At 37.3% G+C, this 14,675-nt stretch overlaps 1 protein-coding gene and 1 long non-coding RNA gene across 2 annotated transcripts; one reads left to right on the top strand and one right to left on the bottom strand.

Moving 5' to 3' along the window:
* Window positions 1-5,992: 5,992 nt before the first annotated feature.
* LOC129948079 (uncharacterized) lies at window positions 5,993-6,603 on the top strand. Its single transcript, XM_056058900.1, has 2 exons — window positions 5,993-6,147; window positions 6,212-6,603. The coding sequence occupies exons 1-2, from the start codon at window positions 6,142-6,144 to the stop codon at window positions 6,518-6,520; spliced, it is 315 nt and encodes a 104-aa protein (XP_055914875.1). The 5' UTR covers window positions 5,993-6,141; the 3' UTR covers window positions 6,521-6,603.
* Window positions 6,604-9,846: 3,243 nt separating this feature from the next.
* Window positions 9,847-10,332, bottom strand: LOC129948416 (uncharacterized). The gene is made up of 2 exons (XR_008781867.1): window positions 10,148-10,332; window positions 9,847-10,064 (listed from the first exon to the last, which is right to left on the bottom strand). It is a non-coding gene; the product is annotated as an uncharacterized LOC129948416 (long non-coding RNA).
* Between the last annotated feature and the right edge of the window lie 4,343 nt (window positions 10,333-14,675).

The following is a 14,675-nucleotide window of genomic DNA, read 5'->3' as shown; positions in this document are numbered from 1 at the left end:
TGACATTTTGATTAGAAATTTAAAATCCAAGTATAAAAAGGTGAGTTTATTTACGAGTATTAAGACTTATTTTTGATCTTGAAGTGACTGAAAATATCGTTAAAAAATAAAAAATTGATGGTACTCGTAATTTTTAAGTTTCTTTACGTTCTTGTTGAGCACATTCGATAGCCTATACCAGAAACTCTTGAATCGCTTTGAATTTCTTTCGATAGCTTTCAAAAACTTTTTTGAAGTAGATTTTAAAAACATTCTCCGATCACTCCGTTGGAGGTCGCGTTTTAGTTAAAAACAGGTCGTGACGAAACAGCGGTTTCGGGATTTTTACTTCTACCGAAATTTCATTGGAATGACCACAACAGAGAAATTTTTTGGTGCAGTATAAACAGACAGATAGATTTGCTGATAGCCAGAGAAGTTCCAGAGAACTCCGACCTAAACGTTGACACAGTCGTAACTTTCATAAAAAATGCAGCTTGTCAAAAAACGTTTGAAAGAAAGGCCATTTAATTACTAATAAGCAAAGCAAAAGTTTGGCAGCAAGAAATCTTTCTTTTGCGTACTTGAAGTTACTCAGAACGTCAGAAAACATAAAATTTAAAGTCCTGTATGCATCTGCAAACAAAAAAAATAAAGCGCTTTGTAAGCTTATGATCCATTCAACATAGACGACGAAAGCCAACAATCCCGTCCTCCCGACTTAGACGAAGTAAAGATTGCTATATCTAAGTTGAAGTTTAATAAAGCCGCTGGATTGGATGGCTTGAATGCCGAGCTCTTTAAAGCAGCTGGAGATAAGTTGGTTAGGAGCATGCACCAACTTATCTGTAAGATATGGTCGGAAGAAATAATGCCAGATGAATGGAACCTCAGTATTGTTTGCCCGATCCTGAAAAAAGGAGACCCTCTAAACTGCACCAACTATAGAGGAATCAGTCTACTTTACATCGCCTATAAAATCTTCTCTGCCGTAATATGTGAACGTCTAAAGCCCATCGGCAACAACCTGATAGGTCCTTATCAGTGTGGTTTTAGACCAGGAAAGTCCACAGTTGATCAAATATTCACATTACGGCAGATCCTGGAAAAAACCCAAGAACACCAAATCGACACCCACCATCTTTTCATCGATTTCAAGGCCGCATATAACAGCATCTACAGGGACGACCTGTATAGAGCCATGTCTAGTTTTGGCATCCCTGTCAAACTCGTCCGTTTGTGCAGGATGACCATGGAGAATTCATGCTGCTCCATAAAGGTTAAAAACAACTTAGAGAACCTTTCGATGTCAAAAAAGGTTTTAGACAAGGTGATGCGCTGTCATGTGATTTTTTTAACATCGTGCTTGAAAGAATAGTGCAGAGCTCACACGTCAACACTAGAGGCACTATCTTTCAACAGTCTGTCCAATTACTGGCATATGCTGATGACATTGACATAATCGGAAGAACTCAGCGTGATGTCAATGGGGCTTTTGTGAGTATTGAGGCAGAGGCGGCAAAAATGGGTTTAACGGTTAATGAGGGCAAAACAAAGTGCATGCTGTCGTCGTCAAGAAAGGAAATACAACACCAATGTCTTGGTCAAAACGTCACCATCGACAGACGTAACTTTGAGGTAGTCAAGGACTTCGTCTACCTAGGCTCCGCTGTAAACGCAGAAAACAATACCAGCGCTGAGATCAAACGCAGAATAACTCTTGCTAACCGCTGTTTCTTTGGACTAAGAAAGCAATTGAGTGGTAAAGTCCTCTCTCGACGGGCCAAAGTGTAGCTATATAAGACCCTTATCATCCCCGTCCTGTTATAGGATGCAGAAGGATGGACTATGACAAAAGCGGATAAAAGCACCTTCGGTCGTTTCGAGAGAAAAGTTCTTCGTGTGATCTACGGTAACGTATGCATCGAAGTGGAGTGGAGGAGAAGATGGAACGACGAGCTGTACGGGCTGTACAGCGACGTAGACTTAGCCAGAAGAGTAAAAGTCCAACGACTAAGATGGCTGGGTCAAGTTGAGCGCATGAAAACCAATGCTCCGGCCCGGAAAGTCTTCGAATCCACACCAGCGCAGTAGAGAAAGACCGCGGATCAGGTGGAGCGCACAAGTGGAAGGTGACCTCACCCAACTTGGAGCGCGAAACTGGAGACATCTAGCTAGGGACCGAGCTAGATGGAGAAGTTTGTTGGGTGAGGCCCTAGTTCACACAGGACTGTAGCGCCACCTTAAGTAAGTAAGTAAGCTTAAAAAACGAAATTTTGACCTCAGAAATATTGAAACAATAAACAAGGCTAAAAAAACAACTGATTTCTGGAAAGCAATCTGCACATAGACCTTCTTAAAACACGTTTTTCCTGTCTTCTTATCACCACCAATTCAATATGCAACCCCTTTAATAGCCGATGAAATGCTTGATGCTCCATTGTCTCTATCCGAAGTTAAAGCAGCTATACAAAATTCTAAAGATAGCAAAGCTCCTGGGGAGGACAGAATACTTTTTGAATTTTATAAATATCTTACTCCCAAATTTCTACAACTCCCCTTGCATAAAAATGGCAACCCTAAAGATTCAACAAGCTACAGAGACATTTAATTATTAAACACTGCTACAAAGGTTTTTAGTTTAATATTGTATACTAGATTATCCAATTGAATTTAAAGCAAGGACATTTTGACTGAGTTTCAAGCAGGGTTCAGAAAAAATGAGTTTCGGACCTCAATAGGAGGATGCAAGGATGCGTTTTAAGCGCGCTTCTATTCAGTCTATGCATAAACTATATAACAAACTTGGTGAGACATGGTATAGTGCTTAGTGGAAAATGAATTCCTGGTCTTATGTATGCTGACGATATAGTTTTAATGGGTGAATCTATAGCCGGAATGCAGCTGATGATGAATAGACTTCAGTGTTATTGCAAAGTCTGGAACCTATCAGTTAATTTAATTAAAGTCCAAAATAATGATATTTCGAAACGCTGGAGGGAGATACTCTAGAATGGAAAAATGGACTTTTAGAAAACAAGTCGTAGAAATAGTAGAGAAGTAAAAGTATCTCGGTATATTGATTACCTCGAACCTGAATCTCGATAGACACCTCCAAAAAAATTTGCGGACGTTAAACGTGCAATCTGTAACGTGTGAAGAAGGTGTTATTTAAGAAATTACGTTTCACATATTGCTTAGGGAGCGCATCGTTCAATGCAATGGAAAAGTTCCTCCGTTTTTTCATCAAAAGCACCTTAAGGATTGCCGAGTACGACACCCTACTTTGAGTAAGTGCCCAGCTAGAAACAGAAACAGGCTCCTTTTCTTAGATACTCTCAAATGACACTTTAATTATGTGGCAAGAATTATGATAGATGGGAGAAAACAGAATTACGAGGCTTGTGCTAAGTCACATTATTAATACTAGATGAGCATGCGTAGGTGAGTGTTATAAAATGGCGAACGATTGCTCAACAACTTTTTCAATACCAACTGAAAATAACCTTTCTTCGCTTAGTTCGAAATTTGATGATTTGATGAAATTCAAAAACAGGATGTACGATCAGTTAACTGAGGAAGTGGAATCATCATTAGATAAAGGTTAATTAAATTAAAGTTAACCAACCACTTTTTGGAAAAAAAGACCTACTTCTTCCAGTGAACTTTTCAGTAAAGTTGCCTTAATTGGAAGGCAATACTTGACAGCTTGCTAATCAGAACTTCAAGGAGCCTATATATATATATATGTAGGTTATATATTTTATATCTCCTGCGTCTATTTATGCATGTTTTTTGTTCTAAGTTCAAAAAAACTTATGGGAACAAATAAATCTTGTTATGATTTTGATAACCAGTTTGATAACTTATTAATTTAGTTAAGATTTAGTAAAATGTTAAAGTCATTTTTAGCAATTTACTAATTTTGAACAATTTTAACATCCAACTATCTCTTAACCATTTACTAAAGTTAAATTCACGGAATGGCTACTGTAACTTTAAGCAATTAAAAATTATGTTTATAAAAGCCGTGGATGGAATGGTCGATCAATCAAGAGTTTGGAATTCCAACTAATATGTCCGTATTTGCTTTGTTTATTTGTTTTTTAACACTTAACAATAGGTTGCTAAAAATATTTTGTTTAAAACAATGAAATGGAAATGGTTGTTTTCTTAAAATTGATCGTTCTAAAAAAGTAGGTGTTTTAAGAACAAGGTTATTGGTTTTTAGTTTTGTTATTAATGAAGAATCAGTATTTACAGTGTTTACAGGAAAAATAATCGAAACGAGCTTTTTAAGCACCTTCTTTAAGTTTTTTTTAGCGCGGGTAGATTTTGGTGTGCCGTGGCTGTCATTTTGTTTTCGGCCGAAAACATCGCCGCGGTCCGTGAAGGTGTACTAGAGGCAGTCTATTCCTCGCAGTGCACAACAACTTTTTCCTTTCGCAGACTTCAACATAGCGAATTTTGCGTCGGAACTTGGGCCTACACCCGTACAAGATTCAACTCACCCAGGAGCTAAAGGTTAATTATCATAGACAACTCTGTTTGTTCGCTGACACTCTGTTGTGAATCAGGGCCTAGTGACTTACAACTCTAAACCATTCCTGTGTGCGAGTACTGTTGTCAGGAATGGAAGGGACCTACAATTTTAGGCCGAATCCGAACGGCTAATTTGAGAAAGCACTTTTTCATGACAAGAATTACTCTTGGAGAATTTGTCAATTCCTCGCAAGAGGCAGTACCCGCGATTTTTTTTTAAATTAAGGTGGCACAGGCAGGGATTGAACCCAAGACCCATTGCATGACAACGGTAACTAATTTCTTATGGAACAAATTGAACCATATGGAACTAGACGACACATGGTTTCAACAGGATGGCACTTGGTTTTATGGCATGGTTATCTCGTACAGAGGTAACGTGACGTGAATTACCCACCAAGATCGTGTGATTCAACCTCTTTTTGGGCAAGTTTTTGAGGTTTTGGCAAGTCCGTTTTCAACGAGACATCGGTCGTATTCAGCCTGATTTATACGCCAAAGTAATCGAAAACTGGATCAATTGAATGCACGCCAATCAGCTAAGGCATGGGGGCTATTTAAATTTCAAATCATATGTTATCGATAAGGCTTCCAAAAGTTCGTTAAAATTAACTTTCACTTTAGTCGAAAATTGATTTCAAAAATTAAAAATATTTGTCCTCAAATTAATTTCATCTTATTGAAAATATTGTTTTCAACATTCTGTAAAATTTATATAAAAATCCAACATTCATTTTTTTCATAAAAATAAACAATTGATGTTCAGTGCTCGATATCTCGTTTCGTTCATCCAATTTCATCTAGGCGAAAAAAAGTTGGTTATCATCAATATATAGCGATTGCTGCTCCGCCGCCGTTGACGAAGATGGCCTGGCCAGAATCATTTTTAAAGAAGTACGGACTAATGAAGCCTTCAGCCCATAATTCACACCAACAAACAGTTAATTTATTCAGATGCTTTTTAACCTCTCGTGAAGCTCGCGTGGATTGGTATCATTCCAAATCCAGCAATTATGCTTATTACCATTTTTTTTTCTTATTACCCATTCATCCAAAAAATGGGTCCCATCTCTTAAAATGACTTTTCGACCAAAATAGAGGTCAACTTCTAAATGTACCAAAATCCACGAACACCAGACGCTGTTTTTGGTCGTCTGGCTTTGGCAGCTGGGTCAGTTGGATTTGGTATGGATGCAGGCTCAAAACCTGATATAAACTTGACATTTAAAATTGTTTCGAATCTTTATTAAAAAAATATAGTATTTCCACAATATCCTATTACAACAACGAAAAAGTAAGATCTTGATATTGTTTTAATATTCCGAAGAAAACACTTCAGAGAAAAAAAAAGTTAACAGAGGTAGGTACCTACTCTTTAATCCCTCATCAATGATTAATTCTCAATGTCAAACGAATACCTTAACGAATGTCTTATAAAAATTAAAACAGGTTACCAAAAGTGTAACAACCTCAAATCGTGGCAAGAGCAACAGAAACGGCTCAATTGTTGGATTTTATTACTTCCTATTATTTCAAACTATAAAATGTCGTACAATTGACACCTATTGATCAGTTATAACTTTGTTCTTTCAAAGCAAATAATACCCAAGAAACATCAAAATGAAAGTAAGTTCTTGACTTTGGACTTGTGGTCATATAAAATTTAAATGTTTTTCTTTTATTGTTAAAGTTCCTTTTGTGCCTTGCTCTTTGCTTTGTTGCTGCCCAAGCGGGACTCATTGGAGTTCCTAGTGCTGTAACCTACTCTGCTAGTGCTCCATACACTACTTACACCGCCGGAATCGCTCCAGCTCTTTATAATGCTCCTTTGGCTTACACATCAGGATACCCATCAGGATACCCATCAGTTTATAGCTCAGGTTTAGCTGCTCCAGCTGTGTACAGTTCATCTGGATTGGGTCTTGTTAGCTCTGCTTATGCTGCTGCACCTGCAGTGTACTCCAGTCCAAGCGTCTACAGCACATTGTTAAAGAAGTAAAAACTACTACACTGTTAGAATAATGGATTTCTGATGCCGACCAATCAATTAAAACAATAAATTAATTATACTTACTAAGTTGATTTTAGTGTTTTAATTTTTATGATTAGGTTAAATATTGGTTCAGTATAAATTTAATACTGACATAGAATTGCAATTCCACCTGTGTTGGGTTCATGTGTCCATATTACGAGGGCGTGTCAATAAGTCCGTGACTTTTTCAACGTAGTCTCCCTTGAGCTCTATACGCTTCTCCAATTTTTGTATCCCTTCCAAAAAAAATGATTTGTCGAGGTCGTCAAAATAGGACTTTGTTTTCGAGATGACTTCATCATTGGAGTCAAATCTTTTTCCACCAAGCCATTTCTTCAGGTTTGGGAACAAGAAGTAGTCGCTCGGAACCAAATCTGGAGAATAGGGTGGATGGGGGAGCAATTTATAGCCCGATTCCCAAGTTGTTACACGATTGCGTTTGTGGTCGACTGTGAGCAAACGCGGCACCCATCTTGCGGAAAGCTCTCTCATGCCCAAGTGATCATTCAAAATTGAAACCACTGAGTCATGCGAGATCCCTCCGGCTTTCACAATCTCTCTCTCGCACTTTCAATCTTTGGTCGGCCAAAGAGACCTTAACTGGGCGTCCAGGACTTTCGGCATCTTCAGTGCTTGTACGGACACAACGAAATTCAATAACCACTTTTTACCATTGAAATCGATGATGCAGAGCCTCCATAGTATTTATCAAGCTTATAGCCTTGGTCTCGGTAATAATCAAATTAGATGTCAAACACAAACTAGCTGACGCAGCAAGTTTAGATTTTGACAGAAGTCAACTGACAGATGCCTGTTGACAGGAGCAGTGTTGCTGTCAGTTAAAAGGTCAGAAATTCCAAAAATTACGGACTTATTGACCCGCCCGCCCATTAAGTCGATTGTGTTCATGCTTGCAAATAGAGGTATACATTGATTCGCATTAGACGTTTTTCATTTTTTTGTAAGACTAAACATATCAGGGTAACTTATACAATTTTCTTTTTCTTTAAAAATTGTTTGTTGAAAAAAATGTTTTTTACTAAATGTCCACTTATTTTTTTTTTTATTTGGCTTCTTTCAATAAAAAATATATATATGTTTAATTTTACTTTTTAACGTCTCAAAAAATTGAAAATTTTGCTATTTCTCGACGTTTCAAAATCCCTAGAGTTAGACAAAAAGTACTAAGAATGGGACCAAATGGAAGCTTACAGAAACGCGACTATTGACACACTATGTAGGCACAAGAGTGGCTTACAGACAAGACTCAAAAACTTGTACAGACGACTTACAGACATACATGACTTGGAGGTTAGGACACTGAAGTCGTTAATAAAAAATGTCAATCTGTTGATTAAGAAGAACTTCAGGTTATCAATTACCAAGTACTGGGACCGCAAGATCCGGTCAGTTAATTCCAGTGACCATAGTATGTTCCCTAAATTCAACAAGATATTTAGGAAAAATAACTATAATGACCGGCCAGGTCTGAAACTCCAAAAAAAACTGAAGAGAGCAAAGACTTACTTAAGAAGCGAAAATAGATCCTAAATAAAAAACAAAAAGTCAACAGATGTCGATAGTATATCCAACGTTGTACTTACGACATTTACCGATGGAGCTAATTGACATTTACACCACACTCTTCAATAGTGCATCTTATCCAGTGCATTGGAAGACTGCTGTGGTTCGTCTTCTCCAAAAAAAGGGAAAGGACAACTCCAACCCGTCAATTCTTCGGTCGATAAGTCTTCTTCCGAGCATCAGCAAAGTTTTCGAAAAAATCATTAATAGGTTTCTGACTAAGTGGGCTGCGGACAACAAAATAATTCCGGATAAACTGTTCGGGTTCAAGGCGGGTCATGACACAATTTATGCTGCGTCTAAACTAGTTTCTGATATCCAATGGAATAAATCGAAACTAATATGTACAGGTGCTGTTTTGGTTGATTTGGAAAAGGCCTTTGACACCGTATGGTTGAGGGTTTTTACCTAAATCTGATAGGTAGTCTTACAAAGGCAATTGCGTACGCCGACGATCTAATTGCGTACAGAACGGCCCGAAAGGTTGAGGTTATTAGAATTCTCTTGCAGCGTAATTTTGACAAGATTCAGCAATATTGCGACGACTGTAAACTGAAAATAAATGTCCAGAAGTCGAAGACAATTCTGTTCCGGACTCCGTTGGCTAGCGCCACGAGGGATACGTGCAAGAATTGGCGCAAGATGGTCATCGTCGATCTTCACAGGCAGCCATTGGCGAGCAAAAGTGTAGTGAAGTACCTCGGTATCTGGTTAGATCAGTATTTATATTTCGACAGACATATAAATGCTGCTCTGACCAGGGCCAGAGGAGCCTTCGCTCTGATGAAACGGCTGTTTTTTAGTAGTCGGCTTGACCCCAGAGTGAAGGTGATGGCCCTCATACGGCCAATGATCGTTTATGGTTATCCTGTGTGGTTCAACGTTGCCCCTTCCCAGATGGAGAAGTTTCGGGTGTTCGAGCGGCAGTGTTTACGACGCTGTACCGGCTTATATCGAACAGCCGAATCTTCTTATGTGCATTAATATTCCAACGAATTCCTATACAACGGGGCTCGAATAAACAGAATTGACAATTTCGTGATAAAGCTCGTTCGAGGTCACATTGCAAGAGCTATGTCTTCGTCCAAAAATTTAATTTTCGGGGCGTTCCTTCCGAACGACGAGTATTTTGAAAGTGCACGCTTGAGCGGCTTCATTCCACCAGAGGCATTCCTCTTTTAAGACAGATGCGGTCTGATACAAGATAGATTTGCAGTTCCGCTTATCTACCACGTCAGACGACGAACCGTGGGTAGTCGACTCCTGTACAATCGAGGAGTAGAGGTCCTTTGGTTCAGTAGGGAACTAATACGTTGAAGCAGGAGAACCAGTTTGGTGGCTTCAATCGGCACTTGATAGTGAGTAGTCGAGTTGGGGTTTTAAGCTTTGGCCGGCCTACATACTTACTTTATAGTTAGTTGTGGTTAATTAGACTAGTTTTATGAATTTCTATCTAGCTTTAAGATAGTTTTAAGATTGAATTAATAAAAATGAATGTCAGAGGTCTTGGGTTCGATTCCTGCGTTGGCATCCACCTAATTTTTTGCAAATAAACTCCGTGGAAATTTTTCAACTAAAAATCTACCAATATCGTAAACAAAAGTAGGTAGGTATGTCATTGACTTAGTTAAAACAATAATTTTAAATCATCGTCGTACCTGGTACAGCGGTACATAAATTACACCAGAAAATGAAAATGCATAAGTACATATATTTTAAAACATACCAACTTTTATTTAACTTATTCTCATCGATAATTAAAAAACAATTGTTACATATTTGGAATTTTAATTGTCCTTGAGTTGACGACCTGTCCCAAGCTTCTAGCTTGAGGTAATCCATTTCTATTAGGAATCGAAGCTTCACACATGTTCAACGACAATTGTAAAGCCACAATTATAACAAAGATGACAAAAACAGCTATAACCTGTAAGTAAAACCAAATTTTGTTTAAACGTTATTGTATTACGAACCCACTCATATCTGCGAAGATCAGATATTAACAATTACCTTAGATTCCATTGTTAAGTCTTTAATTGGTAGAATTGCTCGAATATGATTGTTTGAAATCCGCCAGATTAAACCTGGTCGACGAGTGGTGTTCACTTGAATGGTTTGTTTAGTGTTGGTTACATTGTTTTATACACTTCAATCGCTGATACATTTTTCTTTTTTATTTAAAGAATACTGTTAAATGATTCATTTATCCACAATGTGAACAATTGGGTAAACTGCGTCAGTAAAAGCTTATGTAGAAATGATAATTTTAAAACGATCCAAAACACAAATTTATATTATTAAATTTAATGTAATTATGAATAATGAACAGGAAGTTTATTTTTGTCCGTTCCAGTGCCGGATCTGCCAAACTTTAAGTGTAAAAGGTTTTGGGAATCTATTTTCTCAATTTGAATTAAAATACCATATTTCTCAGGAGCTCTAAATTTCCAAAGCAAAATTGATCGAACTTTCTTGCTTGTTGCTGAATTTGCAAAAGTTATTCATAATAAGTTTATATTCTTTGGGTTTCCAGTTAAGCGGGAATCAAGTGTGGTAAAAATTTGTTATTGTGTTACAAAAGAAAAGGGTTTACCAATAAGAGGTTTTGCGTAGCAAAAAAATGTCGATGGAAAATAGCAACAAATTCTTAGCTATTAAAAAGTAATGAGGTTTTCCATGGGTAAATTCAGAATTCCTTCGAAAATTTTCCTGGCTCATATGAAACACGATTATAATATTGTTTTGCTTTCTAACTTCCCATAGGAAGTTATTGTAATGGTTCCGATTTGTCAAATTGAAGATTTTGTCATTTCTCGACGTGTCAAGGTCTGTGCGTGCGTGTGTACGTACGTTCGTACGTCCGTACGTTCGTGACGTTTTTTCTTCGTTCACAGCTAAAGAACCAGAATAGATATTGACTTAATATAAATGTTGTTATACAGATAATAACTCAGAAAGGGCTCTCAAGAAAATTGAGTAGGTGGTTTTTTTTACCACAGCAGTTTAAAAAAAGGTGAACATTTTGGTTAGCCCTAAATATCTCATTAATCAAAAACGCTAGAGACTTAAATTAAATTTTATATCATATATTGAAACGTGATACAAAACGATTATATTTTTTGAAAAGTATCCAATTATCGTTTTTTTTATAAATGCAAAAAACTGAAAAAAATGTGTCATCTCGAAAATTTTACGAATAAAAAATTATTTTATCTCCAAAAAAAAATTTGTGCCACGAAAAATAACGTTTCTCACATCTGGTAAGATTCTCAGAAAAATCGAATTGACAGTTTTTTATACAAAAATAGAAACCTAAAAAACATTACTCAAAGTTGGTAAAAATTGAATTTCGACTCAAATATCTTTTCAAAAATTTAAGATTATGACTTCTCACGTATTTTATCTTATAAAAAATATTGTTTTCAACATTCGGTTTGAGTTTGTTTACAAAAAATAAAAACCTAACCGAAAAAATTAATAAAAGTTCATAGAAATTGATTTTCGACTCAAATATCTTTTTAAAACTATGTTGTCAACATTCAGTTTGAGAAAAATCGAATTGACAGTTTTTTTACAAATAATAAAAACTTAAAAGAAAATTTAACAAAAGTTCGTAGAAATTTGTTTTCGACTCAAATATCTTTTCAAAAACTTGAGATTATGGCTTTTAACTAATTTGAACATATAAGAAATATTTTTTTACCAATTTGAAAGTTTGACAGTTTTTTTACAACAAATAAAAACGTAACAAAAAAAAACTTCTTAAACTTGGCAAAAATTTACTTTCGTCTAAAATAGCTTTTCAAAAATTAAAAATATTGTCTACAAACTTTTTTATTTCACAAAAAATATTGTTTTCGATATTCAGCAGTTTTTTTCATAAAAACCCAACAGTCCAATTTTTCACAAGAAATAGTGCGCAGATTTGGTAAAAATTGATGTTCGGTTCTTGATATCTCTCAAATTAATTTCATTTATCCAATTTGTAAAAATTTAAGTAATGCCACTTAAATTGGTAAACATTTGTTTTCGACTAGATTTTCTAACTAAACTATTTCTTTATATGAAAAATATTGTTGGCAATTTTAAAATTTTAAAGAATAATTCAACTGACAACTTTTTTAACCCAACACGAAAACCTACAAACTTTTAAGCAAGACAAATCGACAGACGCCAGACGGGATGGAAGTTAGCAGTGTGTGTTGCATCCCAGCCTCTTTTTGTTCATTGCCTTAGTGTAACTTCGTGCACGTTTTTACGAGTACAGTAAAGCTGGCAAACACCCAGCTAAACATTTTCAAAAATTATATTAGTATTGCTGCAAAAAGGGTTAAATTGCTGAAAAATCCAGATCATTTTCATTTCATTCCAATTCACTCAAAAACGAACCAATATACTTTTTCTTAAATTTACTAGCTTTACTTTGCGTCTTGTACTTTAACCTTTATTTTGTTTCACAATTTTCTCTAGGACAACATTTTTTTTGTTCAACATTCTATATCTCGAAAACGCGTCAACGTTTTTTAAAGAAAAACAAATATAAAATGTACTTTAATATGTTTCAAATAACAGCATACTACAAATATTTTAAGGGTACCAGCCACGAACCGAAGCCTGTAAAGACGATCAGGGAAACATCGTAGTAGAACCGCAGTCGATGCTGAGAATATGGAAAGATCACTTCTCCAAATTATATAACGGCGATGACGAACCGAATTCCGCTGTAAGGGAGATAGAATCACTCAACCTCGGCGACGCAGATCAACAATTCCGCCTACCCGACCTTGACGAAGTGAGGATAGCTATATCTAAACTTAAGTCAAACAAAGCTGCTGGAGCTGACGGCATCGCTGCCGAACTATTCAAAGCAGCAGGCGATGATTTGGTACGGAGCATGCACCAACTCATCTGCAAAATATGGTCAAAAGAAAGCATGCCCGATGAGTGGAATCTCAGCATAGTGTGCCCGATACATAAGAAAGGAGACCCTCTAAACTGCGCCAACTACAGAGGCATCAGCCTCCTTAACATTGGGTATAAGATCCTCTCTGCCGTATTATGTGAACGTCTGAAGCCATTCTTCAACAACCTAATTGGTCCTTATCAGTGTGGGTTCAGACCAGGAAAGTCCACTATCGATCAAATATTCACACTACGGCAGATCTTGGAAAAAGCCCAGGAGCTTCAAATCGATACCCACCATCTATTTATCGATTTTAAAGCCGCGTATGACAGCATCTATGGGGAAGAGCTCTGTAGAGCAATGTCTAGTTTTGGCAATCCTGTCAAACTTATCCGTTTGTGCAGAATGACGATGGAAAATGCACGCTGCTCTATCAAGGTCGGAAAAGATCTTAAGGATGCATTTGATGTCAAAAAAGGTTTTAGACAAGGCGATGCACTGTCATGCGACTTCTTCAACATCGTTCTGGAAAGAATTGTGCAAAACTCAACCGTCAACACTAGAGGCACAATCTTCCAAAGATCCGTCCAATTACTCGGATACGCAGATGATATTGACATAGTTGGAAGATCAAAGCGTGATGTCAGTGGAGCGTTTTTGAGCATTGCGACGGAAGCGAAGAAGATGGGTTTAGTGGTCAATGAGGGCAAGACCAAGTATATGCTGTCATCAAAAAAGGACACTCAACGACGACGTATTGGACAAAACGTCACCATGGACAGCTATAACTTTGAGGTAGTTAAGGACTTTGTCTACCTAGGCACCGCTATTAATGCAGACAACGACACCAGCGCTGAAATCAAACGAAGAATAACTCTTGCAAATCGCTGCTTCTTTGGACTTAGAAGGCAATTGAGAAGTAAAGTTCTCTCTCGAGCATCTAAGATCACCATCTATAAGACACTCATCATCCCGGTTCTCATTTATGGCGCTGAGGCCTGGACCCTGTCAAAGAAAGATGAGAGCGTCTTAGAATCCTTCCTTAGAGAGAAAAATTCTTCGGGTGATTTTTGGTCCCGTACGCATAGATGGAGAATGGAGGAGAAGATATAACGACGAACTGTACGGGTTGTACAGCGACACTGACCTAGTTAGCAGAATTAAAGTCCAACAGCTTAGATGGCTGGGTCATGTAGAGCGATTGGACACCAACCCTCCAGCCCGGAAGGTCTTCGATTCCAATCCCGAGGGACGGCGCAGTAGAGGAAGACCGCGACTCAGGTGGCGCACCCAGGTGGGAGAGGACCTCAACCAACTTGGCGTGCGAAACTGGAGACAGCTAGCTAGGGACTGAGCTGGCTGGAGACGCTTGTTGGTTGAGGCCCAGGTCCGCCCCGGACTGTAGCGCCACCTTAAGTAAGCAAGTACAAATATTTTAAAACAAAAATGTAAATACTTTATATATGCTAAATTAATTTTTGAAAAATAATCCCAAGGATTAAAAATTATATTCAATTATTATTTATATTATATACAACTCTCAACCATTCATGTTAGTTTTAAGCCGAATCCAATAGGCCAATTTGAGAAAACACCTTTCATGACAAGAATTACTCATCATCATCATCATCAGGT

This window comes from Eupeodes corollae, chromosome 2 (assembly GCF_945859685.1).
Source record: "Eupeodes corollae chromosome 2, idEupCoro1.1, whole genome shotgun sequence".
NCBI classification, from domain to species: Eukaryota; Metazoa; Arthropoda; class Insecta; order Diptera; family Syrphidae; genus Eupeodes; species Eupeodes corollae.
Note: the sequence above shows the minus strand (reverse complement) of the source record. Positions and strands in the feature narration are given on the sequence as shown.